General features: G+C 49.4%; 1 protein-coding gene across 7 annotated transcripts in view; it reads right to left on the reverse strand.

The window, feature by feature from the left end:
• Positions 1-2363: 2363 nt before the first annotated feature.
• The window catches only part of LOC144113076 (ADP-ribosylhydrolase ARH3-like), a 176112-nt gene continuing 150648 nt past the window's right edge, over positions 2364-27827 (reverse strand). For 2 of the 7 annotated variants that reach the window (XM_077645987.1, XM_077645983.1), the window contains exons 3-8: positions 7347-7554; positions 6244-6355; positions 4985-5201; positions 4248-4432; positions 3813-3984; positions 2364-2868 (exon numbers count right to left, since the gene is read on the reverse strand). In XM_077645987.1, the coding sequence (XP_077502113.1) occupies positions 2668-2868; positions 3813-3984; positions 4248-4432; positions 4985-5201; positions 6244-6355; positions 7347-7545 (1086 nt within the window). In that variant the 5' untranslated portion in view covers positions 7546-7554 and the 3' untranslated portion in view covers positions 2364-2667. The other 5 variants (XM_077645984.1, XM_077645982.1, XM_077645986.1 and 2 more) reach the window with 5 other exon arrangements.

Below are 27827 nucleotides of genomic sequence, written 5' to 3' on the forward strand. Positions count from 1 at the left end.
GCTTCTCCATTCCTCTATCAAGCCGACTGAAAGAATTTCAAGCCATGAAGAAAAGTAGTTGGGGAGGCCAAGGCGGGAACCTGAAAGAACTTGAAGGTATGAGGATAAGAGTCACGGAGAGCCCCGCGGTCCTCCGAGTGTTGCAAACCGCACCGCACCCCGATTCCGACGTGCGCCCGAGCGCGGGCGCAGATATCTGACACGTATAGATACCTGCGCCACGGACGCGCCTGCTCGTGCGTCGCACATCGCTCATGCCCAGACCGCCTACAGCGGCGTACGTACGCCGGGGAAGTGTCCATCGAGTCGGGGCTTTACACGCCTTTTGCACTTCCCGCAACTGCGGCGACTTCCTGGTTTGACCACAGCCAGCGCCGCTTGCGACCAGTCGGTTCCCGCCAGCTTCGTAGCGTTTTAGCATCACAATTTGCCGAAAGTGTGCAGTGACTTAACAAATGGCACCTGTGGCGCTCAACTGAGTCAGCGTACACAGGTCACTTGCCTCCGTTTTTCAAGCCCATCATGATTCTCTGGGACCAGCGCCAAGGGTGTGACATTCCCGTAGAGCCAATGGGGACGATTTTGAAATGCGACGGTGGCGGTGCCTGGGAGTTGGCGGCGCGGCCAGCGCGGCTGATTAGCAGCTGCTTAGGGCGCTCGCTCGAGTACCAAAAACGTAAATAGTTTTCTCCAAAGAACAGTTTATTAAAGGAAACATCAGTAGTGACAATCGATGTACAAAAGTGATTTTAGGCATCTTGGGCATTGCAATATCAGTGACAATCGTTCTAAAAATCAAAATTAATAAATTCCATTATGGAAACCTAGAACACATGAGCCGCCAGATACCAGGATCGCTGCAATCGTTCCGACCGTGGCGACACTTACGGCGCGGACGCGCAACTTGCAACATGCCACAGCACTGCCAGCGCTCATGAATCAAGCGTATATACTACCTCTCGTCCCGTGTTCTGCCTCGCGTTCGGGCCTTTCGCGCAACCTTTCCATGGCTGAACGAATACACCAAGTCCGACATCATGTTCTGCTAAGGTCACTCGACCGAGAATTTTCTCTCGTACTAAATTTTCATATGGTGTCAGTGCCCTATACCTGTCTAAAGCTGGAACGCAGTGTCCATAGCGTTCTGCAGCCGAAATTGAAGGTTCAATCAGGTTCGACTACAGCCGCAGCGATCGAATTCCACCAGGCATGGATTGCTACCTACCCGCACGTACCGTATGTGCCAGTTAAAGGTAGTTGGATTTGGAGCCCTGGACTGTCGTGTCCATCATGAACGGTTTTTTTTCTTGCGCAAGTTCGCCCTTTGGCAGAAATTAAAGAAAAATGTACAATCTCGTTTCGTTTAGGCATTCGAGCAGGGCTCGAAAGACAGGCCCGCGTGTGCACGCGCTAATGTCTGGCGGACGGCTTCCGTGGCAGCCCTTACTTTTCGGATGATTACTGAGTGCTTAGCGACGTCCTACGAAAGTCACTAACAAATCGTTTCGCATCGCCTGCGTGGTGGGAGCGGGGCCCATCATGGACTAGAATGGAATTCTGAAGGCCTCCATATTTTTCGTTATATTTATGCTGCAAGTGAATGTTGCTTGCTGCTCTCTTCGCCACTTACTCCTATCTTGAGGCCCGTGCCTTGAAACAGCATTGCATGCAACACAACATGCAACACAACACAGTGCAGAAAACCATTCATTAATGGGAACGCGCGCGCGCACACACACACAAACACACGCACACACGCGTGCACGCACACGCACACACACACAAAAAAAAAACGAACACTGCCATTGGGGCTTTTGTAAGGCATATGGCGAGGGGGCTAGGCTGTGAGGTATTAAGTACTGAAGGGGATGGCCGTACATGGCAATCAGCAAATTAGCAGCCGCAAAATGTTCTCGTGCGCAGTTGTTTGATGGCTACACAGAATTAACGAATCCTGTATCGACTGCTCCAGCAGCATTCTAATGCATTCATTGTGTTCAATCCAGCGAAACCGTATAGTTGTATGTGAATCTGTGCTCTAAAGAACAAATATATCCTAAGAGTTCCACCACCTAACCTTGCTTGGTGGCCCCATACCAGCTGTTTTGCAACGAGGCTACTGCAGCTGAGGCGTTATTTTAGTGCTTTCGTACCAAATCACCTAAATAAACCCAGAAGAATAACAAGACGGTTTTCTGAAAGGGCGCTCGGGTTCTCGCCACACCGGATGGTGACCGGAATCTGCCCTCACAACAGCTGTCCCAGCAGCAGTCAGCATGTTTCGTCGCTGTGGGATGAAAGGCTGTGCAGGCGTTCGTGAGAACACCACGTCACAGCCAAGAACCAAGAGGTCAAGTCAGCCAACCTGTGATTTGCTTTGTCTTTACTCAATGCAAGGCACACAATACAGGCGACAAAGCTGCAGAGATTACAACGTTACGAGAACATGCACAAGGAAACCTCGTTACTCCTCCATTAATCACTTATACATCCAGATCAAGACAAGCATCTAGAAGCACGACAACTCGGCGTCTCTGGGGCTCAGAGGGGGACAGGCGTTGACGACCCCGTGCCGCCAGGCGGTGCTGGGCTGCTCAGCGCGCTTTCGATACATAAATAAGTGGCGGCCAGCGAGCGCCCCGTTGGCGGGCGCCCCGATGGCGAGGGTCACTTGGACACCGCTTCCTCCAGGTAGTCCGCTATCCGCGTCACTTCGTCGACGGACTGGCACTGGCGCTGGAGCACGCTCGGGATGGCGCCGATGCCGTGGAAGGCGCCTGATATGCTGCAAGCCATGGTCGCAATGGTGTCCGTGTCGCCGCCGCACGCCACCGCGAAGTACAGGCAGCGTACGAACGGGCTCTCGTGCTGCGAAGATGAGAGCGTACGCAAATAAATTTCAAAGTGCACGAACAACGCGCACTGTGGGGAGTTTGACCTCGTGCTCAAGCTAATTACTATCATCATCATCTTTATCTGACCAACTATGCCCTCGTCCGGACAAAGGCCTCTCGCACTGATTTCCAACTGACTCTATCCTGCACCACCTGCGGTCACCCTATCCCTGGAAAGCGGCAAACATCCGCTCGCCTGAGCCTCGCCCCACCCTGCTATACGTTTGCCTTAACTTGGAATCCACTCCGTAACTCTGCGATCGGTTATTTGCTCCCCGCACGACATGTTCTGCGCATGTCTATTTCCTCTTCCTGATTTCAGCTAGAATATCACTGATGTGTTCGAGCTAGCCAGTGTTTATTCGCACGCGTTTAGGACTGCACCACCTCAGCTGGCGTTCAATACACGCATCATGAAAGGAGAATACGCATAATACTAGTTTTGAAGGTAACCATGCTCTGAGGAAGGCAGCGCTGGCGGACAACAGACAAGTACAAGAAGTGAACACAACTGCGCTCAGCGCTGCCTTTACCGGAATGATTAGCAACCACCTCACCCAGCAACATACCTTGCTAACCACGTACGACATATATTCGGCACGTTACGGGGTATTTTTCGCTGCTACAAATACAAAGTACCATAGACAAGGTGAAAATAAGACAGTTCTTCTGGCTTCAAGGACTCGAATAGATTTTAAAAAGCAAGCGCTGTAAGCAAACCCTCCGGACATATTCTTCCGAACTGCAGGCGTGCAGACGCCCCCGTCAGCTGCCACCTGATGGTAACGATGGCGAAGTTGCCGCACGCTGATATGCTCTGATAGATTAAACGCTCTTGGCATGCTCACAAGCCTACCAATAAAAACGTGGACGAACAACGTCTGCAGAAAACGTCGTATGCGCTAGCGAAGGTCTTACCTCGAAGTCTTTCAACGGCCTCTGTGATCTCAAAAAGCTGTAGATCGCTGTTGGAACAGATCCTTGTGCTGTGATGTTGTTTCCCAGCGTTTTGGCCACTTCCGCCGGCGTAGGATCCAGGTCGGGATTGGAGACCAACTTTTTAATGTGCATTAGCTTGAATACCAGAGGCCTGCGCGAAAAGAAAAAAGAAAAAAACACTAATTATAAGTAAAAGCATTAAAACTCAAGATTCACGATACGCCTACTCCTTGCCTCAAGGAAGGTCAGTTTGCATGGCGATGGTTATTTTAGCTCAAAAATATGCGATATCACGCCGTATCAGGGCAAGGAAATTGCATGCATAAAGGTTGCAAGATCGCAACGCTACAGCTGGCGCAAAGAACACACGAGAAAGTTGAGGTTTTGAGTTTCCGATGAAAGCATTCTCCTCACTTGAATCCATCAACGGCTTCCTCAAGCTTGTCCATAAGAGCGATGAGATGGTCGATGAAGGCAACGGGGTCCAGCGGTATCTTAGGATCGCTTTTCAGGGCAAGGTGGACGGCCGTGCACTGCATGATGGCCGCGCTGTAGCCTGTTTGGTTGCTGTGCGTGATCTTGGCTTGGTTTCTCGCCACCTGAGGAAAATTGGGGAGTCGAATGCGTAGATCGTGAGCTTCCACGATGTACCTCGTCAAGTGAGCTCATCTGGCGGAGGTCACAGACGTTATCACTCCTCGGCATGGCCGCTGAACCGCGCCAGTATATAGAGTTGCTGCGAGCAGTAACTGCGAGAATGTTTCTGTCATTTGAGACGAAACGACTGATTTTGTTGTCTGAAAAAATGACCACAAGGCCTCTGACTCTTACCTCGCCCGCACACACATCACACCTTGCATTTGTCTCAATATAGCAGCTTTTAGCCGAGACTGCCGTACCTTCAACGAAGAGCTTAGTTCACAAAACACTTTCCGCCGAAGCTGAGCCATTAGGTTTGAATCACGGCCCCACTTGACTCTTCGTTTTACTTCCAGCGATGCATTGCTTAAAGTAGATTGTATGCCCGACGATCGCGATCTTCTTCCCGAGAGAGAAGACCTTTCGACCCACTACAAGTTTACGCATGCGCCGCCCTCAAAGCCGGCGCGCACGCGGGTACCTCTCCAGGAGCGCAGCTGGGCGGTGCTCACCTCCACCATTTTTTCGACGTCATCCATGTAGAAGAGGGCGACGGGAGCGACTCGCATCGCGGCGCCGTTGCCGTACGAGCCGCGCCCGCCGAACTGCTCCTGGGCCGGCTTGTAGGGGTCCTCGTAGTTGTTATTCTTCAGTTTGCGAAACACGTCCCGCACCGCGTTCCCGTACTCGAAGACAATGGCCTCGTTCTCAAAGTACTCGGTCGTGAATCTGAAAACGGACAGAGGCTCTTCCGTTCATCCGGTGCGAACAGAGCCCTGAATAATAAAAGTTTCCGGGCGGGAAAGCGGCCGCCCTTATTTAATCTAGCAGTACTAAACAGCACATGCATTCACTATAGTTTGCTGGTTCCCAGAGTAAATGCAATTCGAAGGGCGAACAAATTTCGTGCGAGAATTTGAAAACAAACCGTCAGGAGAAACTCATCTTTTATTTTTGAAATCGCTTTTGGAGCTTAGCGCAAAAGCCTTCTTGGAACTATCAGCTACATGAGAGATGTAAGAAGAGTTCAACTTAAATCGCACAAAGTGAGCAGCCACAAAACCGCAGTTAACAGAGCGCGCATGCTTGAAACAAAATACATACGCTAAAGCTAATGTTACAACACTTGAAATGGTGCAAAGAAAAGCCGTGCCCTTTATCTTCAACTGCTCTCGTACATATTCACCCATAGAACTTTCACAATTACACAGACCTTCACACGCTGTCCAGCCGTGCTAAATTAGACCGTCTCAAATTTTTGTACTTACTACATAATAACTCATCATTGATGTCTTCCACAGACTTCGTTCTTATTAACCACTTGACAGCTTATTAGCTACTTGACACAAGCATGCACTCACTCTTGAAGAATTTTTTTGTTCCAATGACACCTTCCGATGTTTTTTTTTTCTACAAGCGGTCCCAGAATGGAATCAATCGAACCCATCATTACAGTTCAGCCAACCGTGGCCGAATTTATCGAGCTGGGTGAGAGCTCTGTTCATTACTTCGGCATGAATCTGATTTTTTTTTACTGCGGCGCTTTCTTCCAATGTATTTTTGACATGCAGGTGTCATTCTTGTTTTACGACTTAATTCCCTCTTTGTCTATGCCACATGTGTTGCACCTGTATCATCCTATTGTTGAAGCTTCAAACTTAAGCCAATGAAACTGTACATGTGCACACCAAATGCTCTCGTCCACTCCTGTAAAAATGCCAAAAACGGATTGACAGTATTCCTAAATAAATATAAAGTCATAAAGGCGTACCTTTTCGCCACATCCAAGGCATCGAACTTGCGCTTGGCCAGTAGTGAATTTGCCAGGCACATGCTCATGGCAGTGTCGTCTGTGTAATGGTATTCGCCATGGCCCGGATGAACTGTGCAAAAGAAAAATACGAAGTCATCGTACCTTAACACTACCATCGAGAAGTGATTGCCGTGAGAGTTCGCTATAAATATGCGCGCAATAAAGTTGAGCTAACGGGGTCCTGTGTACCGAAGGAAGGACCTGTACAGTGGAGGGCAGCGAATTACATAAAGCCATAAAAAAGGTTTGAATTGGTGCAGCAGGAAATGTACGAAGTCAAGCAGATATCGTTCACCCTAAGTCGAAAATTTAAATCTCGTTGATATGGTGTGTAGGTACAACCAGGCTGAATAACTCCATTTCCAATAATTCTGGACATCAGCCCACCTGCTGCCACATAGTGGTGGCCCAGAGCAACTTCACCGGAGTCCGTCCTGAGATATGCAACAACTTTTGTCGTTATTTCCCTTTAGAAATCCACAGTTTATAGCAGTGCTATATTGCCTCTTGCTCTGCAGCATATGGATGCCATGACGGATTCCTATCGGAAAGTGTATATGTACCGATGCATTGCGGCGAAGCATAGTTACTTAGTATTTCAAGTTTAGTTTCTCAGTCGGATAATGCAAAAAAGAAACCACCATACACTGTCATGACTAAGTTTTTGTGGGAAATTTGATTCCTTGTAGTGAGCTGCGGCACCTGGGGAAAGACTTCGACGAATTGCTCATCTAGAATTACTGTGCATGCAATGAGAAACCAAGTTTCAGCCTCTGAATTTACATATTCACAGCTTATTTTTTAGCTATTTATACGTCCTTCTCTGCTGCTTTGCCATGAGCATGCTTTTGTTTCAGGTGAGTGCTTCATCAAAAAATACTGAAAGAGAGGGAAGAACAAACTATATGGCCTGATGCTCCACAGCCAGGGATGGTTCTCTTCCTCTGAGTCGTGCTTTGCATTGCTGTCTGCTGCTTATCCCTAGCGCGGGGCTCATTACGAATTAATTAATTAGGTGCTCATTTACGAATGCTAGGGCGCAACACAGCTTGAGAGCGTACCATTGGATGGGCGGAAGTTGCGACCGGCGCTGGGACCGGGAACCACAGTGTGTTTCAACAAGTTCTGGAAGAAAGTCTGCTGGTTCGGAAAAGCGTCGCCCGTGAAATCCGTCTCGAAGGGGGCGCCCAGACAGTCGCCCAGCAGTGCACCCACCAGGCACCCCTCGAACTTCTCCACCAGCGTGGTGTCAGCGGACATCCTTGTGTACTGCAACAGTGTGGATAGAGGCGAAAGCCATCAGCGTCCACTGAAGCCTAATAACACTGGCTGTGTTTTTTGTGCCTTTCGGGGCCGACATCATTAAGCGATGTGAATTAAAAACACAGCCAAGGGACGTGGACACCAAAAAATGGTTATAAGAACGCAGAGGACATACAACGCTGAAAACAATGATATCAGACAGACTTATTACGGCAGTGGCAGAAATGTTACACTATCTCTAACCCCCATGTAACCGCTCAAAGCTGTTAGTTAGGAATAAAGCATAAAGAGCATGTGAGCATTCTAGACATCACTTAAACCTTCTAAGAATATCCAGAGCTCGACACCGAAAACGTCACCTGTCACGCCACCTTACCAATGCCCGAAATGTGGCTCACTAAGAGTTCAGCCTCAAGCGAAGGAGGAAAAGCCTGTCCGCGAAAAGAAAGAAAACATCCGCAACAACGTTTCTATTGCGCGTACTTATTCGTTTGCCTTGAGTTGCTGTTTCTTCAACATAGGCGATAATGCAGTGCCGAGTTTAATACGCGTCGGAAGTGTTACTATCATTCCCACTTCAAGGACGAAGCAACCGTTGTCAGGTACGCTCTGGATTATTTCCACCACCTGGGGATTTTTAACATGCACCGTAATATCAGAACTAAGGCGCTTTTCGCATTCCGCTTTCATGGAAGTCAGGCCGCCGCGGCCGCGTTCGAAGCCAGGGCCCGCGAGAACTTCACAGCCACATAGCTACCGCGGTGGGGTTCTGAGCGTCATAGCTGTCTTCTGTGCATGAAAAAAGTTAATAGTAGTTCCACTAAAACATAACGGCGCGTTTCACTGTAACGTAATAAAAGTAAATATGACCATAAACACGCGACCAGCAAGCGGTAGGTAAGCGGTTACAGCGCAGAATAATAGCAGCGACCAGGGACGGAAAAGTGATATCTAAACAAGTCCCTCCACGTGAATAAAAAGGGGCGTCGTTAAAGGTGTTCCACGCTAGATGCAATAACATTTCGTAAAGAGCTGTACATACGTCACCGCAATATCACGTCCCTCCCCCTCCCGAAACCGCAAAAGAAAGAAAGAATTAAAGGTAAGCATGACAGCGTCGCCAGTTCATTTAGGACGCATGTTGGAAAAGCAACGAAAAAAAAATTATAGTTCCTACTGCGCACCGACATAGCCTCATCGTATGTATCACAGCCACAATAACGCTGTGGGCGCCGTTCATACTGCGAGGAAAATTGCCACTTATGAAAAACCACCACGACCGCCACGAAGTTGACGCCCACCGAGCAACAGGCGCCGCTGACGTGCCTCGGACGACAGTAAAAAAAACTCCAGCGTCGTTCAGACGTCGCGCATCCGCGCTACCGCCGCGAGTGAACCTCGCACAAAGGAAGCACTCACCGCTTACAACTGCAATAACACGAGCCGCTGCCCCCAGCGCACTCTTGAGAAGGCGGAGATAGGGCGTCAAGGAGGACGACAACGACTATTCCTGGTGCAGGTCTCCGCCGCTCGGTGCAAGCTCGGTATAAGAGCTTCCCCTGCTATCGCGGCGACGTTATCGGCGCACTCCTCCTCACTGCGCTCGGAGTTGCAACAGGAGAGCCACGCCGACGACCTGTGCCACCTCTGGCTACCCCTCGCACGTACGCGCCCATGAGTCACTCCAGATAGAGCGCAATCGCGTAAAGGACGCGTTGAAGGAGGCACCGGTGTAACGCCATTAACTAGGCTTAGCTGAAGCTTACGCATGACCGGGCTGCCGGTAGAGGCATCTGCGACACATCTGCCTGGTACCAGGTGTTGTTTCCGACAGAGTGTCCATATTAAGGCCAAAGCCTTTCACGGCTTATACTCGCGGCCACGAGCCTGTCCGTCCGATGTCACGCTCTTCAGCAGCTCGATAAGACAAAACAATCTTTGTGCACGATGGGATTCGAACCACCGTCCTTCTGTTCCGCAGCCGAGCGCGCTAACGAATACGCTACTTCCTGCCAACGCTTACGTAGTTCTCCTTGTCTAGGACGCCGGAGTGTGTTAGCGGAAAGGCGTCGAATCAGACGGATACCTTCCAAACGCCCTCCAGTGTCTCCAGCGTTTAAGATTCACAATTGTGCACTTGAAGGGACAGTGAGGAGAACTCTATCAATTTTTTTTTTGTTAGCAAAATCTGATAGTTCGGCATTTCATGGCTTTGTTACCCCTTGTCTGGGCACGAAAGATGCATTTATTTCAAGGAAATTTGGATTCGAAGTTGAATAAGTTTTTCCCGCAGCTCCGATTCGAACACAGGGCACTCTTATGACGTCACGGCGTCCTCTTATGACGTCATAGGACGGAGTGACGTGAAACGTGACGTAAACGCAGACTGCGTGATTTCTGGCGGCTAGCGGTGCGGTCTAGCAGCAGCCGAAATGAAAGCTACCGCCGCCGCACGTTGAAGGCATCTATCGGGGGTCGCTACCGTCGCTTCGTTTACGTTTGCACCGGCGTCTTGCCAGCGTTACGATGGATCCCGTTCCAGAACCCGCCAAAGAAGTTCTCGCAAAAACTCCCACCTGCATTTCAGCGACCTCAGCCCCACAGAGCGTGCGATGCTTTGAGGGAGCACGGTTAGGTTAGGCGCCGGCGGGTCTATTCCCTGTTCCGCCGTGAGCAGCTGTTGCTAATTAGGTATGTTAAACCCAGTGCGGAGAGTCGCGAGGGGCGAGGACAAGGCCGGCGCGTCGCGCCCATCGGAGGCTGGCCGAGGCTTTGGGGCCAAGGGATTGTGATTCCGTGAAAGGCGCTGTTGCACGGTGCAGCAGGCGGCGTCGAGGAGGTTTCTCACAATTGCAAGAGCCAGGTTTTTTTTTTTTGCCACAAAAAACGGATGGATGCTCAAGGGCGCTCGTGTTTAAAGTTGGCGGCTTGAAAGTAAAACCGATGCACACGACGCTTCAACGCGTTCCGCGCGTTTCCGGAGGTACGGGGTCCACTGGATCGGGTTCTCTCGCCCACTTGCATGTACATTCGGATGTGTACTGTGAATGGATTAATTTAGCCGAGAGCTCGAAGAGAACAGCTCCGCCCAACTGCCGAAGCTATTGAATGGAGCAGCAAACAAGCGAGTTGGAGGAGAGCGGAGTCACGCTCTCTGCAGGTTCCAAATCTCTTTTTCTTAACTGCCTTGTACCTTGTCTCCCGGCCCCAATAAACGATTTCCGTTAAGTAGTTTGAAGCTGACTGGCACAGCCGGGTACGTTTCGCCGGGCGAGCGTACGAAGACACAAGTGCTCTTATACTGCTTATTGCCTTGTACGATCACCGACCGTCGTGCCATTATAGTTTTTCATCGACCGTGGCGATCATCTGACCAGCCTTAACAAGCTCCTTCAAAGGCTAACTAGCACTTGAAGCGGCACTTGGAGTTCCTCTGCTGTTCGGCGCTTGTAAATCGAGGTGCGTCAAAAACAAAACCACGGGGCACGCAATGCTCATAGACGCGAAGCGCCATAACAAATCGAAACTCTCCTGGCCGCCTGTGGCGCCGCCAACCATCGGTTTTCTTTGCTTCCAACATTCAGGTTGTCTTTTGTCTGTCTTCCTTGTGTGATTAAAGTGGACTATCGGTTTCAATACGAAACTTACTTCAATACAGAACCGCGCAACCTTCGTCTGCCAGCCTCAGAGATTCGTGGTTTCCATGTAGGAAGGAAAATTCCTCCAAGGTGGCGTCTCTTGTCCTCTGACGTCATCACGCTTGTACTCGCGAGATTGGCCTGTGGCGGCGATACCTGTATTTTGGTTCTTTCTATTTTCTACCTTACAAGAGCTTTGTTTTCAGTAAGAATGGCGTTTTTATGATCAGGAGCTGGCATTCTATCGTCGATACAAGCCAACTGTCACTGATTTCTCCTCAGTGTCCCTTTAATCAACATCTTAACCACACATCAGTGACACAAGCAGCAACACCGCGCTAAAGGCTTTCACCTCACCGCACTTTAGGTCAGCATGCCCCCCCCCCCCCCTGAATTTTTTTGTGACCAGCGATGTGCCCGATGTCGGAATGAAAGAGAAACTGCAAGGTAGACTGTGTATCTGCCTTTTTTTTACCGTTTAAGTCATCAGCGGGCGAGGTCTCTAGACAGACTTGTTTAGCTTATCTGACTTATTACGGCTTTCAGAACAAGTTTGTTTCGTAATTACGCCTGAACTACTGCAATGCTTCGTAACTTGCCATACAGCACCGCAGGCGTAGAGCAGGTACAATAGAAAGGATCGGAAACAGCTGCGCATAAGGCACAACGAACAGCTTCGGAGCGATAGCTGCAGATCGCGTGGCCTGCCCTACGGATGACCCCGCAGCCTGGCAATCGGCGCGCAAAGCCTGCGACGCAGCCCCCTAGGCCCAAAGTACATTCAAATACAAAGACATTTCACGTACGCCTGTACCTCCCTTATCGGGTCTTCAGATTTCACAAGGCACGGGGCGGGAGTGTATCGAAAACGCGCTCGAGTAGCGGCCGCCAGCACGCGCCGCCGCCGGCCCCCGCGGCGCCACTGGCGCCACAAGGACCGCTCGCAATCTGTCCCAGCGCGCAGAAATTCTCCTCATTTCGCCTCGATGACTGTTCAAGGGTGTGTTTTCGTTGCACTGTCTTATCTTATCGCTTTATCGCGCCCTTAGTACTTGCGCCAATATAGCCACGCCGCTTCTGACGCAACCTACACGTGACGAGACGCCCACGCGAGGGTTGTGAACGCCGGCCTCCATGCGCTCGGAGCGCCACTGACGGCGCCGAGTGAAGTTACGAGTTCTTCCTGCAATTTACGAAACCGTCCAAGATGAAAGAGAACGGGGTTCATTAAAGCTGCGAACTGGGCGAGTTGGTATTGATTCATATTTGAACAGCGCAATAATTGAGATATTGAGATATCAGCGAACCCGCGATAATAAGACCTCTGCAAAAATGGCTGCCTCGGCGTGGGCTTACTGCTCGCTGGATTGTTGTGTGGACCTGGTGCTAGCACGGTGAAAGCGGCAGCGCAACCGGTTTGCAACAGTCTAGAGAGGAGCCGTTTCGACATCTCCCTCGCCCGATGGAAAGGCCTATAGGAACAGAGACCTTGCTGACGCATGAGCTAAAGCCAATTTTCTCCGTTGTCACATATGCTCCGGTCACAACTGGCACGCAGCGCAGGAGCGGAACGGCGGGCTCCTTTTGATCACCATTCTGAATCACCGACACTAGCTTGCGCCCGACTTGAAATACGTGTGCGGCAAAATGATGCCACAATTAGCTTTACGAGGTTATTTCACAGCAACGGTCATCCACGTGCCCAGACTACGGCCTTTTCCAACTAATTTCCCGGTTCTTTTTTTCGAGCCACAGCCGAATGGAATGGCTTTCCGCATGCACAAGCCTCCATCGCCTGCTGATTGAATTTCGTGGATGAAGTTATTTGGCACCTTGAATTGCGAATACGTCTGGGGAATCGCCCTAATATATGCGACCATCCCGTTCTTGTAATATCCAAAATGTGGTGCGAGATATAAGGTGATGTGACGTGGCTTTCGCTGAACAATACCCCGCGCACGTTAAACCATTGTTTTCGCTGCTTTAACAAGCGACTGCTTCAGGGTGCAACGCAGGCTCTGTGCACGGCCCCCGTTGCACGATGGGGAGCAACGCGAAAGGCCTAATGGCTCACCGTGCCTGGAATGCCGTCCCACTTTCCGAAGACGTCCCTCTCCCTCTTTTCGGGCAGCCCAAAGTGATCATCTCGGTGTTGAATCTCACGTTTCTTTGATTTTTCACTCCTACAGCTTCTGCGCCCGCATTTTTTTTCCTCTTCCTCCTCAACCACTTCTGCTTCTGGCAGTATTGCTTTCCTTTGGCAGAAGCGAAACGTGACGGCAGCCTTTATGCCTATAAACATGCTTTCTCGGCGCCACGGAAAAAAAAAGAAATTTTATTTTGTTTGCCTTTTCACAACGGGTGCACGGATAAAGGTGAGGTTTACGATAAAGAGCAGAGCTGGTGGAGCGCGCTCTAAGAAGACGCGGAAGTTCGTTACCGCGCCAGAGTGCGCGCCATAAAGCCGGCGGCGCTCGCACGCACGCCAGAAACGTTCAATTTAGTTCGCACAGAAATTAAATTGCTCGACCGATCTAATCGACCTGGCTGGGAGCCGTTCGAGGCGCACTAATCTATAGGCGTTCTTCCTGCTACGGCACCGCCTCCCCATGTTATGCGCTCTTGCACAATTCCTCGTTGGTGCTGTATATACACAAGAGGTTCGCACATGACAAAACAAAATATACACCTTAAAGTAAACTTATAGGCCGCTTTTGCACAAGCCGCACCAATGTACAGGCGTTTGGCGGCATATTAGAAGAGAAAGCATAAAATAATGTTCAGGCAAGCAGTTCTTGCAGCACAGGTATACCAAGGCTGTCAGTCAGGCACCTATCACGCATGCGACCGTTACGTTACTATGAGCATGGGCAGTTAGCCCCCGCCAGTGGCTTTTGCGGTGTTGAGGATGCGGAAAACGGCCTGTATACCGACACGGCCAGAAACGTTCAGTCAGCAACCCAGGATGGCTAACCCCCTCCGAAGATTCCTCGGAATTTTCCTATCAACACTCCATTCTCTGCGAGGTCCGTGTAATGCTGACAGCACCAAATAGCGCGTTAAGCTCCCTGCACTCGAAGAACCATGAGCAAAAGCTGCAGTTTTGTCATGCTGCTGGGATATACACCCCCAATACGAAAGGAGTAAAAAAAGGGAGTAAGCCGTCCTCTAGCGCATTCCCTTTTGAGGGGCAGGGCACGGTGCGTGCGCAAGCCCTGGGGTAGATTTCCATCACTAAAAATGCGGAATACATAAGGTTGGTAACCAACAAGTTTCCTCTTCAGAACAAGCGAAGTTCTATAGCAGTTGCGAAGTTTTTAACCGAGGTCTCTGTCTCCTCTATTTGCTAACCTCAGGACCTCCGGTGCCGCGTTTAAAAGCCTCCTCTCATTGCCAACTGCATCAGCTTACTATATATGCTTTGCAGTGGGAATCTACCTCCGTTGCCAAGAGTAGGCATTCCGTGCATTTAGTGATCGAAATATGCTCCGAAACTTGAGCAGCATACCCTGTCCATGAAAGTAAGTGCGCTAGAGAACAGCTTACTCCCTTTTTAAACTCCCACATAGGCTTATTCATGTTTAAAGTGTAGTAGGTATGCGCATTCACGTCATGAAAGAATATGCTCAGTTATGCAGCGCATACAAGAAGCGCTAGTTCTGCTGTGTCTTTCGTGCTCCTAGCTTTGGGCACACTTTTTCGCGGTGCTACAATCATGTAAGGTTCAAAAGCGACCTAAGTCATTAAATTAAACATTAGTGGCGTAATGTTCGGTTCTTCGAAAGCAAGATAGAACCGATAGCCGGATACACAATTTCGGAAGCTATTTACACAAGCCTGCCACCATCCTGCTCTCTTTCAGCCCAGCTTCTACAAAAGGAGAGGAACGTAGCGAGGAACTTGAATGTTTACAGACGCTGGTCTTTTTTTAAAAATTATATTGTTTAGTAAGTAAGTAGACTTGTACTCGCCATTCAGCGCGAGAATACCTGCCATTCTAAAAGTGCTCACGTCATCAAACGCGAAAAACGCCAAAATTTTATTTTTACACGGCTCGCTCAAGAAATGTCATTGGTTGCGTGCTGAGTCTTCATTTTGGTCGTCGGTAACATAGCGTTTCCTGGTCATGTTCCGAGACCCAAGGTAACTTCTGATGGCGCAGTATATGAAACCGTATTTGTGCATCTGGTCTGAGCGTATAGTATAAAATAGGTTTCGCCTGAAACATGTAAACCATCTGTTTCGGTTTAATGAAAACCAACAGAGAAGGAGCGAGACTATAACCTCGGAAAGGCGCAGTGCCAAGATGGAGAAGTGAATGATTCGTTTGCCGCTCTGGCCTGTAGAAGTAGGGGCACCAACCCCACACAGTGCTCATCGCAGGGCATTCTCGCGTGTCGCTGGGCGCACAATTTCTTGTGGCAAAGATATGCTGCCAAAATGCTTTCAACGTAGTCTCATGCCCCGTGATTCGGTCAAGTAAGGCGGCTCATACCGTAATGCACGAAAAGCACATTCGTTACGGTCCGATACAAAGAAGCGCAAAATGAGCGACAAAGTCATTTAACGCATACAGCACACAACATCGTGACAACGAAAATGAAAAGTAAAAAAGAGCTACAATATGTGCAGCAAGAAAATCGACTATATTTCCTCTTTCTTGCACAGTGAGACCAACGTAACGTATCTCTAGTATCGAAAATATTGTGCCTCGCCAATGTTAGATGTCAGCTCCAGAGCCTGCACTGCGATTTCATAAGCAAACAAAATATAAATAAAAATGCATATGTCACTCACATGCGCTTTCCGAGACACAAAAGCAACAGTTATAACATGCGGTCTAGTGACTTGCGAGGTTAAAGCAGTGATGTGCAATAGACAACTGCACTGCTTCGGAAGTTTGACCAAAATCGAAAATTGTCGTTGCCCTGCTATATATACTTTGACAAAGATGAATTAAGAGCTTGACTTTACAATGCGGTTCCCTGAACGTCAACAAATGTGTAAAAATATACGAATTTGCTTTCACGAGAGTCAAACTTTTGCACCATTTTTTTTAAAACCACTGTACCTATGATTCTACGATAATTTATGCCATTATTTACCTTAGGTTGAATTATGAACCCTTTACCCGCTTTTAGATTAACGTTCTTAACCGCGAGCGCGGTACACACAGTCCTGTCGGTGCCAAAAACTAACGTCGCAGCGTCAGCCGTTACATCACGTGGCAAGACCAAAACACCTCAGGGCTTAGCTTCACGTTGCCTTCCGAACCTTAAGCGATCATATGGTATTGAAAAAAAAAAACAGACCAGTTTCACGTATAATGACAACGGGCTCGTAGTGTCGTTGCTGTGAACAAAGAATATAGTACGACGAGCTTTCGCTTTTCCTTTACCACGAACGCATGACGAGATTGTCAATGCGCGTGAAATAGCATGAGCAACAACTGCGGCTGTTAACATGCTGATAAACGGGACAGGCTTTTTCCACACGCGGTTTTGCTTTCACGCAGTGCTGTTGGGCAGCCGTGTGTTCCCGATAAAGGACGCCTATAGAGGATAGCAACAGCGCGGGGGCAAAAGGCTGCTACAAATGGGGAACAAGTTAAGAATTGCACGAGATTTTAAATAGGGTGTCCTTATGAGCAGTTAGTATATGAGCGCACGCATTAGCCGACGAGCCCGCAGCGAAATGGAATTCTCGAAAACGCTGTGCACAAAGTCCACGAACGTCACATCGCGGTAACCTCGCCTGGCTTTCTTCTGAATCCAAAACTACGCGACGCAATTAGGTCGACTCGACCCACCGTCGCATAAGACTTGGTCGTTAGCTGTAAGAGCGGTGCGCGCAGCTTAGCGGACGAATAGAATTGGGGAACGCCGGGTCCGGCCTCGACGCAAGCCCTTGCGAGACGGGCAACGCAGACGGCCGATTAATAGAGGCAAGACGACCCTTGTTGCTCGAAAACTGCGATTAGGCATGGAAACTGAAACTTTGCGCAACATGAATGGCGCTCATCAGCGCAGGAACAAACTTTAGTTCGGGTTCAACGCGCGTTCTCTGACGTTCCCGCATACAGATTACGTGCCGACTTAAAACGGTGCCATTTTCCTAGGGATGTAAGCGCCGCAGACGCCCGAAGCGACCCCTGTCAGCGCGCGCATGAAGCTCGCTTGGTTTGACATATTCTGCTCTGACCAGATGAAAGAGTCGCGCGTTCATTTTTTACTTGAGCAAGTGTACGCAGTGTTCGTGCTAAACGAGACCAGCTTTAAAGTGCTGCGCTTACTCTCCCCAAAATTAGTTGAGGATAGCGAAGCAGACTGCCCTTCGTTATTTCACGTGCAAATATTACCGTCTCGTCTTCGCGTTTTCTTTATTACCAAGCAGCAACTGCCGTCCACTGTAGGTCAAAGGCCTCTCCCATATCCCTCAAATTAACCCTCTCTTGTGCCAGCTGCGGCCACCTTACCCCCGCAGACTTCCTGACTCCATCCGCCCACCTTACCCGTTGATTCCCCGTGGTGCTTGCCTTTTTTTGGAATCCATTCCGTTACTCTTAAAGGCCGTCGGTTATCTTGCCTTCGCATTACATGCCCTACCGATGCACATTTTTCTTCTTCTTGATTTCGACCAGAATATCGTTAACTCACGTGCGTTCCCTGACCCGTTGCACCTATTTTCCTCTCCAGAGTTCAATGCGTTGACCTCAAATTCTGCTGAACCCTTTTAGTTAGCTTCCACGCTTCTGTCCTACAGGTGATACCGGCAGATAACAGCTGTTTTATACTTTCTTCTTGTTTCCTTCAGCGAGAACATAAGGCGGCAATAAAGTTATCACTACTTCTCATCTCTGCAGCAGCCATTGTATGTACAGCCTTGGACAACAGTCTCAAGGCAATAGGGCCCACTTTCCAACCTTGTAGTGTGGTATTTAAGGCACCACGAAGCTAAAAATCTCTGGAGTGTGAGGAGGATTGCCGACCTCCCCTGTCAGGACCTTCACAGCCTCGACGGCATCGTAAGTGTCCCGCTGCTCAATTAAAAATCAGGCCTGGAGACTCTTGACAAAAGCTGTACGTCTCGTTGCGCCGCCACGCGTTCTTAAGCCGCTTGTAATCGCTGGTAAGGGTAGAAGCGGCAGTGATCTGGTATATGATTAAAGTAATTAGCGACGCATTCACAATGAGGCAGCACCAAAAGAGCCCAAACGAGGTTCCCGTTTCTTATATGAAGCATCAACCGACGCCTCCGGAAGCTCTGTCGGTTTTCCTGTCTTCACCTATATATGCAATGAGCACATAACGAAAACGTTTTATTCCACAGACCAAACATTTTCTGCTCCCTAGGGTGAGATCTTGACAAAAGCGAATCAAACTTTACCGTTGGCTACATTGGTTGCATTCGTACAGAATATAGTCAGGGCTCCTAAAAAAAGCCGCAACGACCATTTAACGCACTAATGTCCTGAGAGAATTCTCTGAAGCATGGAATGTGATCATGAGTAGAAACACGCATTCCACCCACCTAAAAGCCTGTATTTTGGTCGTAATCAGGAGCAGCACCACCATAAGCCCATCTATAGGTCAAAGACCTCTCGCAAAGATCCCCAATTAACCATGTCCTGCGGCAGCTGCGGTCACCATATCAGTGCAAACTAATTTTAGCTCCCTCCAGCCCCGCCTCTATGCCACCCCCTGCTGCGTTTACCTTCCTGTGTAATCCACTTCGTTTATAGCCCAAGCGACCACAGGTTGTCAGTTCTCCGCATCAGATGTGTCACCCCCGCCCATTTCCTCTTCTTGATTTCACCTAGGCTATCATAAACTCGCGTATCTTCTTTGACCCACTCTGCCCTCTTCCTGTCCCTCAAACGTTACACCTATCACCTTCCTTCGCATAGCTCGCTGCGATCCTCGGCGTAGTACAGGTAAAAACACTTAATCATTTTACCTCAGACCACAAAAAATATCAGAACTGGAGAAAACTGGGCAGTTTCAATACTCAGGTGAAGGTGTACAAACCAAAAGCTTCACTTCTATTTTGCAGACTTTCTGTATCAGCTCATGGCGGTACATTTCAATTTTTACTAATATATGCGGCAGATGTCACATGCATGCATTGTCATGAAAGTTTCACAACTCGTACCATTAGTGAGACATTGTTTTCCCAGCCACTCACTAGCGCCTCAAAGAGGAAAAGCGAAAAGCAAAACGAAAAAAAAAAACGTTTGAGCGTCATGTTTGCGGTTGGTAAGCGTAGACAGCGAAAGTTCTACGGTATTAAGCGGAGATCTAGTTATTCTCTTTATCCTAACCCCTTTCAGATAACGTAGGGAAGAGGACCACAGCATTTTTTGTTTACTAGTGCAAAGGAAATCATAACCAGTCATGCATGCCAAAAGAAAAAAAAAGTTGCAATGGTGCACGCTCAAAGCTTGACTTTACAGTTTAACACGCTTGTCTTCGTACTGTACGACTGCATCTTCAGTCTTGAAATTTCAGTGGCCACAATTTACAATTCATTTTCTTTTTGCACGCAAACCATATTCACAGTCTCAAGTATGTTCCCGGCTTAATAATACATGGCGGTCTGAGACACACAAGAACAGTCCTTGTTCCACTCTTATTTCTCTCCTGGCTACATCTTACCATGCCTCATTACGAGGAGAAACTAGTCACACACAAAAGCACCGAGCGGCGCGAGCAAGCACTAGATGAGCGCAGCGCTCTGCGCGAACCTAGCACGTGCGTTCGCAGACACGTGGAAAGGTAGTAGTAGCATGCGCTCACCTGGCGCAGGAGGTTCCTAACTACGAAGCTCCTCCGGGGTGCAGGCATGGCACGGAACCAGGTTAGGACGGACGTACGAACGCACGACCACGACCACGGCAGACGGGCAGCCGAGCGGCGGCTTTATTCGGTCCGCTATCCGCGGGCTGGCGCACCAGGCGACGCTTATCGAGTCACGTTTTCCCGGGCCTCACACACTCCTCTCCGTGGCCCTCGGTGGATTCCGGGTACACACTCTCTCAGCCGAGATCAGTGGCCAGCAGGCGCTCGCGCAGTCGCGTGCTTCGGCGCCATTGGTGAGCGCGCCGACAGTGACGTCACGGACGCAGCACGAGCCAGCGTCTTAGCGCATTCGCTGCGTTGGAGCGCGCAGCGCGCGGTCGCCCCTGTTCTCGAGTCACAGGCTAGAAGTTCCTCGTTTAGCACTGCACTGAAGACACTACTCCACTGCAGTGTAGTGCCCGGGTCGCTTTTAGAATGTCGTATACGGCCTAGCGCTACCGCTCACCGCCACTGGCGCATGCGCGCTGACGGCAGCCAGGAGCAGTAAGCGGTAGCGCTATAGGCGGTATATGATATGCTAAAACTCTACAGTGAACCTTTGCAAAAAGCGCTCCCTCAGCGTCGCCATATTGTTCGCAGGGCTGCTGTGTGCACGTGTGGCAAGCACGGAGTAAGTGCCAGCGCAAGCCTTCTACATATGCCCTCAACACTTACAGTGCCCGCGCTCCGACTCCTCCGTGTAAACAACGCAGAAGCCCCTAGGAGAACCCTGAAACCATGTGCAAATTAGAAGTGGGCCCCAGTTCCTGCACCAGCCAGAGATGAGTCGAACCTACGTAGCCTGCTAGTTATCTCCGTAAATGGTTGACGAATGGGGCTTGTGCTCAAGCCCTCATGAAGCTTTGGGCAAATTGACCCTTGCGCTTGCACCTTGCCGTCGCAAGGGTGCAAGTGCAACTCTCTTACCGCAGCTCGTTCAGTGTAATATCGCTTACACTGTCGGCATTTTTCAGGCTGGTTAATATGTTTTTTTAGGGGATAAGCCAAAGCGAGGTGAAAACGAGAAAATGATGTCGTTTTAAGAAAGGCGGAATAGCAATGTGAAATGACGCTATAACGATATTAAAGTAAGCAATAAGCAGGGGCGGAGTTATGAAGAGGGGGGGGGGGGGGGGTCGCTCCCACAAAGCGAGAAATTTTACATAGGAAATCGATGCTGAACGCCATGTCTTCGATGAAAAGAGTAGAAAATATCGATGGTTCCAATGGGACCGCCCCCTCCAAGACTGACCCATAAATTCGCCCCTGGCAATAAATCTTTTGAAATAGTCCCAGAACTATTCCCACGAGATAAAATGTTGCCGGAGAGAACCTTAACCGCGACCCGCCAGAGCGCGGGTCCACCTATCCACTTCTCAGCGTGCTCGTTCATATCAAGCAGTGGCCTATGATATTTGTTAATGGAATTTCACATGCCAACGCCAAAGGAACGTCGATTAAGCTACGAAGAAGAAAAGGACACCGGAGTAATTTCAGGTATCCGCGGTTTTTCGACCTGAATCGAAATCCCAGTGCACGGGAGTCTCCGCGCTTTGCCTCAGTCGAAATGATGGGGCCGCGGTCTGGTTCGAACCTACCTGCAACCTCGTGCTCAGAAGCAGTACGCCACAGCCAGTGGGAAACCTTGGTGAATCACGGACTTCTTGCCATGAACGGCATGTTACGCAACGTCATGTCGCCGCCGCACAATGCAGCGGCACAGTATAGACACACACATTGTTCATATCTGTGAGACGGGAGCCGTTGACCAGCACATCAGGTGCTTCACTGAAAGGAGCGCTCTACGTGGAGAGCGGCGTCCAAGTGCCCACCAAAGGGCGGCACTATGTGCACTGCGACACCGGGATCAAGTGGAAGCATGTCCTGAAATCGCATGTACAGTTCCGCAACCAAGGAAAAAAAACATAAATAAAGCTTTTAATTTGTTGCTTTCACCCTTGAGAACATCCCCAACTTCTGCCGTACTAATTCTGCTCGTTCAAGTCAACCCCGAAAACAGAAATATGACACAAGTAAGGAGTGCGGGTGATGGGCAGTTCATCAAACTCGTGGCCAAGCTGAGGAAGATCGAGCTACATTCTGTGCAAAGAAAAAAACCAGCCACCAGCAAGGAAACTATATCGCTCAAAAAGCGTGCTTGTGGCAGCTCTGTAGTTAGTGCGGTCAGCTCAAAAAAAGGCACGGCTTCCCAGCCCTCAACATCACGTCACCAAGGATTAAATGCGTGCAGTCTTAGCGGCATCCGAAATTGGTTGAATCTGTAGCTCATGAATGCTGCCAACTATCTGCACAAGCGCGCAAGATTCGGTGTTGCCCAAAGCTTGCGCGAGGAAGAGTTCACCTGCCCAGCCACCTTTCGGTCAACAGTGAGACGACTGCCTGGAAGCCACTTACTCAGCGGCCGTTATTTTTACTGCGCCTGCTTTCTCACCCAAAGGCAATAGCTCCGCGCAAAGGCAGCTGCTCTTTAAAAGGGTACGTTTGCTCGACACGCGGGTTACGCTTAATCCTACAACTGCCCGTGAAATTTAGCGGCCACGCTGTCAAGATTACTTGTAACTACTGTTTATGCACACAATTATTAATAACACGAGGATTATAACCACGAATTCAGGGCAAGTGCTTCTAGTTCACTTGGCAGCCACAACGTGGCGCATGGCTTTGAACATTAAAAAAATAACGCGTTGACATCATTCGTGACGTAAGAAGGAACGAGAATGAGCGAGTGGCTGCCATCCAAGCGTTATAGGCCGCTGCCCCCTAAGCACGAATCAGCCCATATGGGAGTGAAAAGGGAGTAATGTGCCCTCTATTGCTCTCCCTTTAAAGGGCAGAGTATGCTCCTCAAGCCCTCAGGTGGATTTCCATCACTAAAAATGAAACAAACTCCCCCTTCAAAACACGCGAAGTTCTAGCAGTTAAGTACATTTTAACCGATACTTCAATCTCCTCTATTTGCTAACCTCAAGGCCTTCGATGTCGCGTTTAAAAAAAGCTTCATCCCATTGCTAACTGCATTAAGTTACTGTGCTTTCCAGTGGGAATATGCCTCCGCTACCAAGGTTAAACATTCCGCATATTTAGTTATAGAAATCTACCCCCGCACTTGGGCAGCATACTGCTGAGAACGGCGTCAGCAAGTCTCGGCTGGAAGCAGCCAGCCTGCCGTAATGGACCACCCGGTGAAGACCCGTCATCCGGCTCCAATCACCGTGTCTAGCCCCGTCAAAGTGCGGCCGTCATCGACCCTAAGGCCCTAAAGAACGTCGCGCTCAAGTATGGGACAAAATGCCTCGTTTACGTTTGATCTTCAGCTTGCCGAGCACCGCGGTGGGCTGGCGGGCATTGTCCTCGATCATCGCGAACATGTGCGCGTCGGGTGTTATGAAGAACAGGTGTCAGCAACACGTGTGACCACCAGCTGGCCATCGCATGCTGACCCACCGCAATCTACTTTACATCGACGGCATCCGCCTCTCTCTCAAGCTATCAGGTGAGAGTGTGTGATCATGTGCCAAGGGAACATGAAGTGGCACTACCTCCTCGGCAGGCCGTCCTCCACCTAGAGAATTCAGGGAATGTCAGCCTTGTGCAACTCGACAACGAGTGTGGGCGAAAGACTCTGCCGTTCGCTCTTGACGCCGTACAAAATGTAAACAAAACCAGTCGCCTTCTTTCACCCATCACCAACTGCTTCATTCACGGCAGAACACTATAATGCGTTCAGAGTATTACTTCATTCATGACAGAAAACTATAATGCATTCAGAGTATTACAGATTTAAACTTTATTGGTACCTAACGAATATTTAAAACAACTAAACAGGAGCAACACAGATCACAAGCTTAAAGGAACAATTAGATAAAGCTTATCGCGGAGCAAACAGAAAAAGGCTTCCTGGCTTAACGTTCATAAAAAATACAGCAAACAACCTCCGTTGTATTTGCACTCCTCAGTGACAAAGACCAGTCGCGCGGTTTCTTTTTCAATGGAAACTCCTGAAAAAAACATTCTGCTCGGCTGCTCCGCCGTTCCGAACAAAGGTGGAAATCTAGGTAGACACGTGAGAAACAAATTCCTTTTCGCTTATCACGCGACCGCCGGTTGTCTTCGCGAATAGCACGCGACAGGCGGCTATCGAGTCAGCAGCTTGAACCTGGCGCACCTGCAGCGGAGTGTCGCGCGACTTTGCTAGCGTTCGATTAAGCTTTTTTCACTGACGACGGCAGTGAAGAAGGGTGGGGGGGGGGGGGGGGGGGGGACTCTGGTCATTAACCCTCCAGAGTAATTTGTCCGTCAGGAAATGGCGAGAGTTGGTCGTAACCCTTACGTGGAGGAGGAATTATTGCAGAAAGAAACGGATTTTAGTTCCGCCTTAGCGACGCGTTAAAGAGAAACAGAGAGAGAGGTGTGTGTGTTAGTGAATAGCCTGACCATAGGCTAGCTTCTCTCGACGTGTAGAACGATGCAGCCCGACACCCCTCACAGCACAAACTGGACACATACACATACGGAGGAGTAAAGACTGCTTGATCGAGTTTCGTGACCTTAAGAGAGGTCATGCGAGACCTCGTAGCACGTACTGCGCCAACAATGGCCCCGCGCAGTCTGCGAACGTCCCGCTGTCCGTCGCATGAGCCTCCGGACAAAAATAGCGCGGCTTTTGTAAAGAAAGCCTCCTTGACAAGCGCGAGCGCAAATAACGCAGTGTTGAGCAGAATGAGTTTCGTGACTCACGAGTGCACTTATGTCACACGTTAAATATTCGGTGACCAGGCTCCCAAGGCTGTCTGTGCGTATGAGGACGCGAAGTCGTTGCGAGATTCGCCAGCATCCGTGCAATGCGCGGGTGCCTCGGTAGCCACTGACGCCAGTGACAAGGCTCAGGCCAATCACGAACCGGCATTACGCACAACGCCCAAGTCTAAGCTCAGTAAATCTGGCCCCCAGACTTTGGAGTGCGGTGTACAGTTGGGAGAAGCTTGTACAGATCCTTCATTGTTTGAGAATTGCAAGGCACGTACAAAAGAGCCCGCAACCCGCAGAGATGCGTTTTCTGCGTAGTATATCCGGACAGTACAGCTTGCACCAACTGCCTTGCGCCGATTTTCAATATGAACATATTTAATCGCAGAAAAAAGAAGAAACCGTACTCTGCCTATTTACACACTCCATTAGCAACACGGAGTATATAATAGGCAGCACCTTAAATCCGTTCAACTTGTGTCTCTAGCGTAACGTAATCCATCCTTTCCAATTAGGTGGCAGCAAAGCAGAGGCTAGGCACCAAGTTCCGGGCTGGCACTCTGATCACTAGTCCGATCCGAAGCTTTTCTATACACATCCCACTAGCTGCACCGTACTTTCAATACCGCTCGGCGCCAGTATTCACGGAGTCCTCGTTTCCATTCCCGCTTCTTTACGTCACTCTTTTCCTATTTCGTCATCAGAGAGTCCAGGTTTGAAAGGTTATTTCGGGAAAAAAGTTTTTCAACTTCGAATCCAAATCTCTTGGCAATAAATGCACCTTTCGCTTCCGGACAACCGTCAACAAAGCCAAGAGATGCCTAACTATCGGGTTTTACAAAAAAAAATTGATAGTGTTGTCCTGAGTGTTCCTTTAAGGTTAACAGACTGAATTCCAAGAGAAGGGAAGCATACGTAGCAGGGGGCAGCAGAAAATTAGGTGGGCGGATGAGATTAAGAAGTTTGCGGGGATACGGTAACCGCAGCTGGCAAAGGAAAGGGTTAATTGAAGAGATATGGGAGAGGCCTTTGTCCTGCAGTGGCCGTAGTCAGACTGATGATGATGATGATGATGAAATCACAAACTTCCCCTTCCTGGTAGTTGTGCTCACCTGTATTTTCTGCAAATATGAGAAAGGTTTATGATGATACATTCAGTTCTCTCACTCTTTTCCTTAGAATACCTGTACGGCCTCTTCAGAAGGTAGATAACAAACTTACTGATCGGTCATTGCTCTGTCCTTAATCCAGCAGCCTTACCTATGGCTATAGGTAAGGCCAATGTATTCTTGAAGCCAATGTAAAAAAGCGAGTTCAGCGGATGTGGATTCAATCTGCCGCAGAAACCGCAAGTGGACCTTAGGCGTTAAGACGTGCCTTCGTGCCAAGGGGATATTTGTGCCGTGCTCAGTGAATTACTACCAGTGCGTGCAACAATAAACCATTTCTTAAAACAGCGCAAAACACACGGCCGCATACAGAAGGGACACACACCGCACTGCGTACACGTTTGTGTCTTTTGCGCTGTTTTAAGAAGCATGAACCACAAACTAGCCCGCACGTCTACACTTGTAAGAAACTATCTAATAATCATTTGTAGTATGCCGTGATGCTGTGTTCTCTTGGGAAACACTTCAGCAGACTCTTACAAAGGACGTTGAGATCACGCCTTACACTATAAGATTTCTGCCTGTAGTGGAGAACTCTGGTATTTCGTGTGAACTTTTGGTGTTCATATGGTTGTTCAACGTGCAGAGAAACCGCATGACGGATAAACACGCTGCGAAAGTTCGATTGCCTGGCTAGTTTCCCTTTCCTGACGTTTGCGCCTCCCGGAATTTCGATGTTTGGGCGGAGTGATGGTGGCGTGAGGCCGTGTGCCGAGATCGCTGAATTCGCCCCGGTCAAGTAAGGCACTAGGAGGGTCAGGGAGGCTACTGTTATTCCATGCAACATAGAAAGAAGCTACGAATGAAGAAAAAAAAGAGCGACTAGTCCTGGTCATCGGCAAACGAAGCTTCTCTGTTTGTGACAATGGTTCGAATCATCTCACTCGAGCTTTACGGTGTGCTAGTGTTTTTTACTGCGTTAGCGGCATAGCCTCCTTTCTCAAAATAATCCATGGTGTGTCTGTGTGTGTGTGTTGAAGGCAGGGGGGAGCGCCTGCGTGCACGCGTGTGTGCGTGCGTGTGTGTCTGGTGAAAAATGCATATCCCAAAAAACAGCCTTAATTTCAATCACCATCCACCCACTTCAGCCCCCCCCCCCCCCCCCCCCTCAGATCTCCGGAAGCTTCACTCGCCACCAACTGCAGCTTCCCCACCAACTGCAGCTTCCAGAAAGCCTCAAGCCACCAACCACCTACTACCACCCTTTAGCCTCCGGAAGCAGCCTCCGATTGGTCCCCTTCCGGGCACCCACTGTTAAAAATTCATCTCCCAATTGCGAGCCTTCACCCATTACTCACCCTTTCACACACGTCCCCCCCCCCCCCCCCCCCAGAAGGCCTACACCCACCACCATCTACCAGTAAAAATGCATCTCCCCCCTACAAGCCAGAGCCCAAACCTACCAACCTCCATCCTCTAGAAGGCCTTCACACACAAACCTCCGGAAGCGCCACCCGGTGAGTACACCTTCGAGCACCCGCTGGTAAAAATACATCTACGCTCTTCCACCCTCCAGAAGCCACCTCCTACACCGAAGCTATGGTGAAATCCAATTCGAAAGCGAAATCAGGGGCGATAAGTGTAAAATTTAACTCAAAATGTAATTACAACCAATACTGCTAAAGCAGATTTGTCGCTTCACATCACGTCGCACTGCGCGCGCGCGCGCGCGTGCGTGCTAATCAGAAGATATTTTTTGGAATGTTTCAAAAAAAAAAACCTCCTTTATGTGAATCTTCTTTTGCTATCATGTTCTGTTCCACGCCCACCGAGGTTTCCAGAAGATTTTTTCATTGTTTGACGAGAATTGGCGCTAATAACATTTGTTTACATGCAGCCGATGCGGGCTTTGAATGCCCCACGTGTGG

Source organism: Amblyomma americanum, chromosome 1, assembly GCF_052857255.1.
Source record: "Amblyomma americanum isolate KBUSLIRL-KWMA chromosome 1, ASM5285725v1, whole genome shotgun sequence".
Taxonomy (NCBI): domain Eukaryota; kingdom Metazoa; phylum Arthropoda; class Arachnida; order Ixodida; family Ixodidae; genus Amblyomma; species Amblyomma americanum.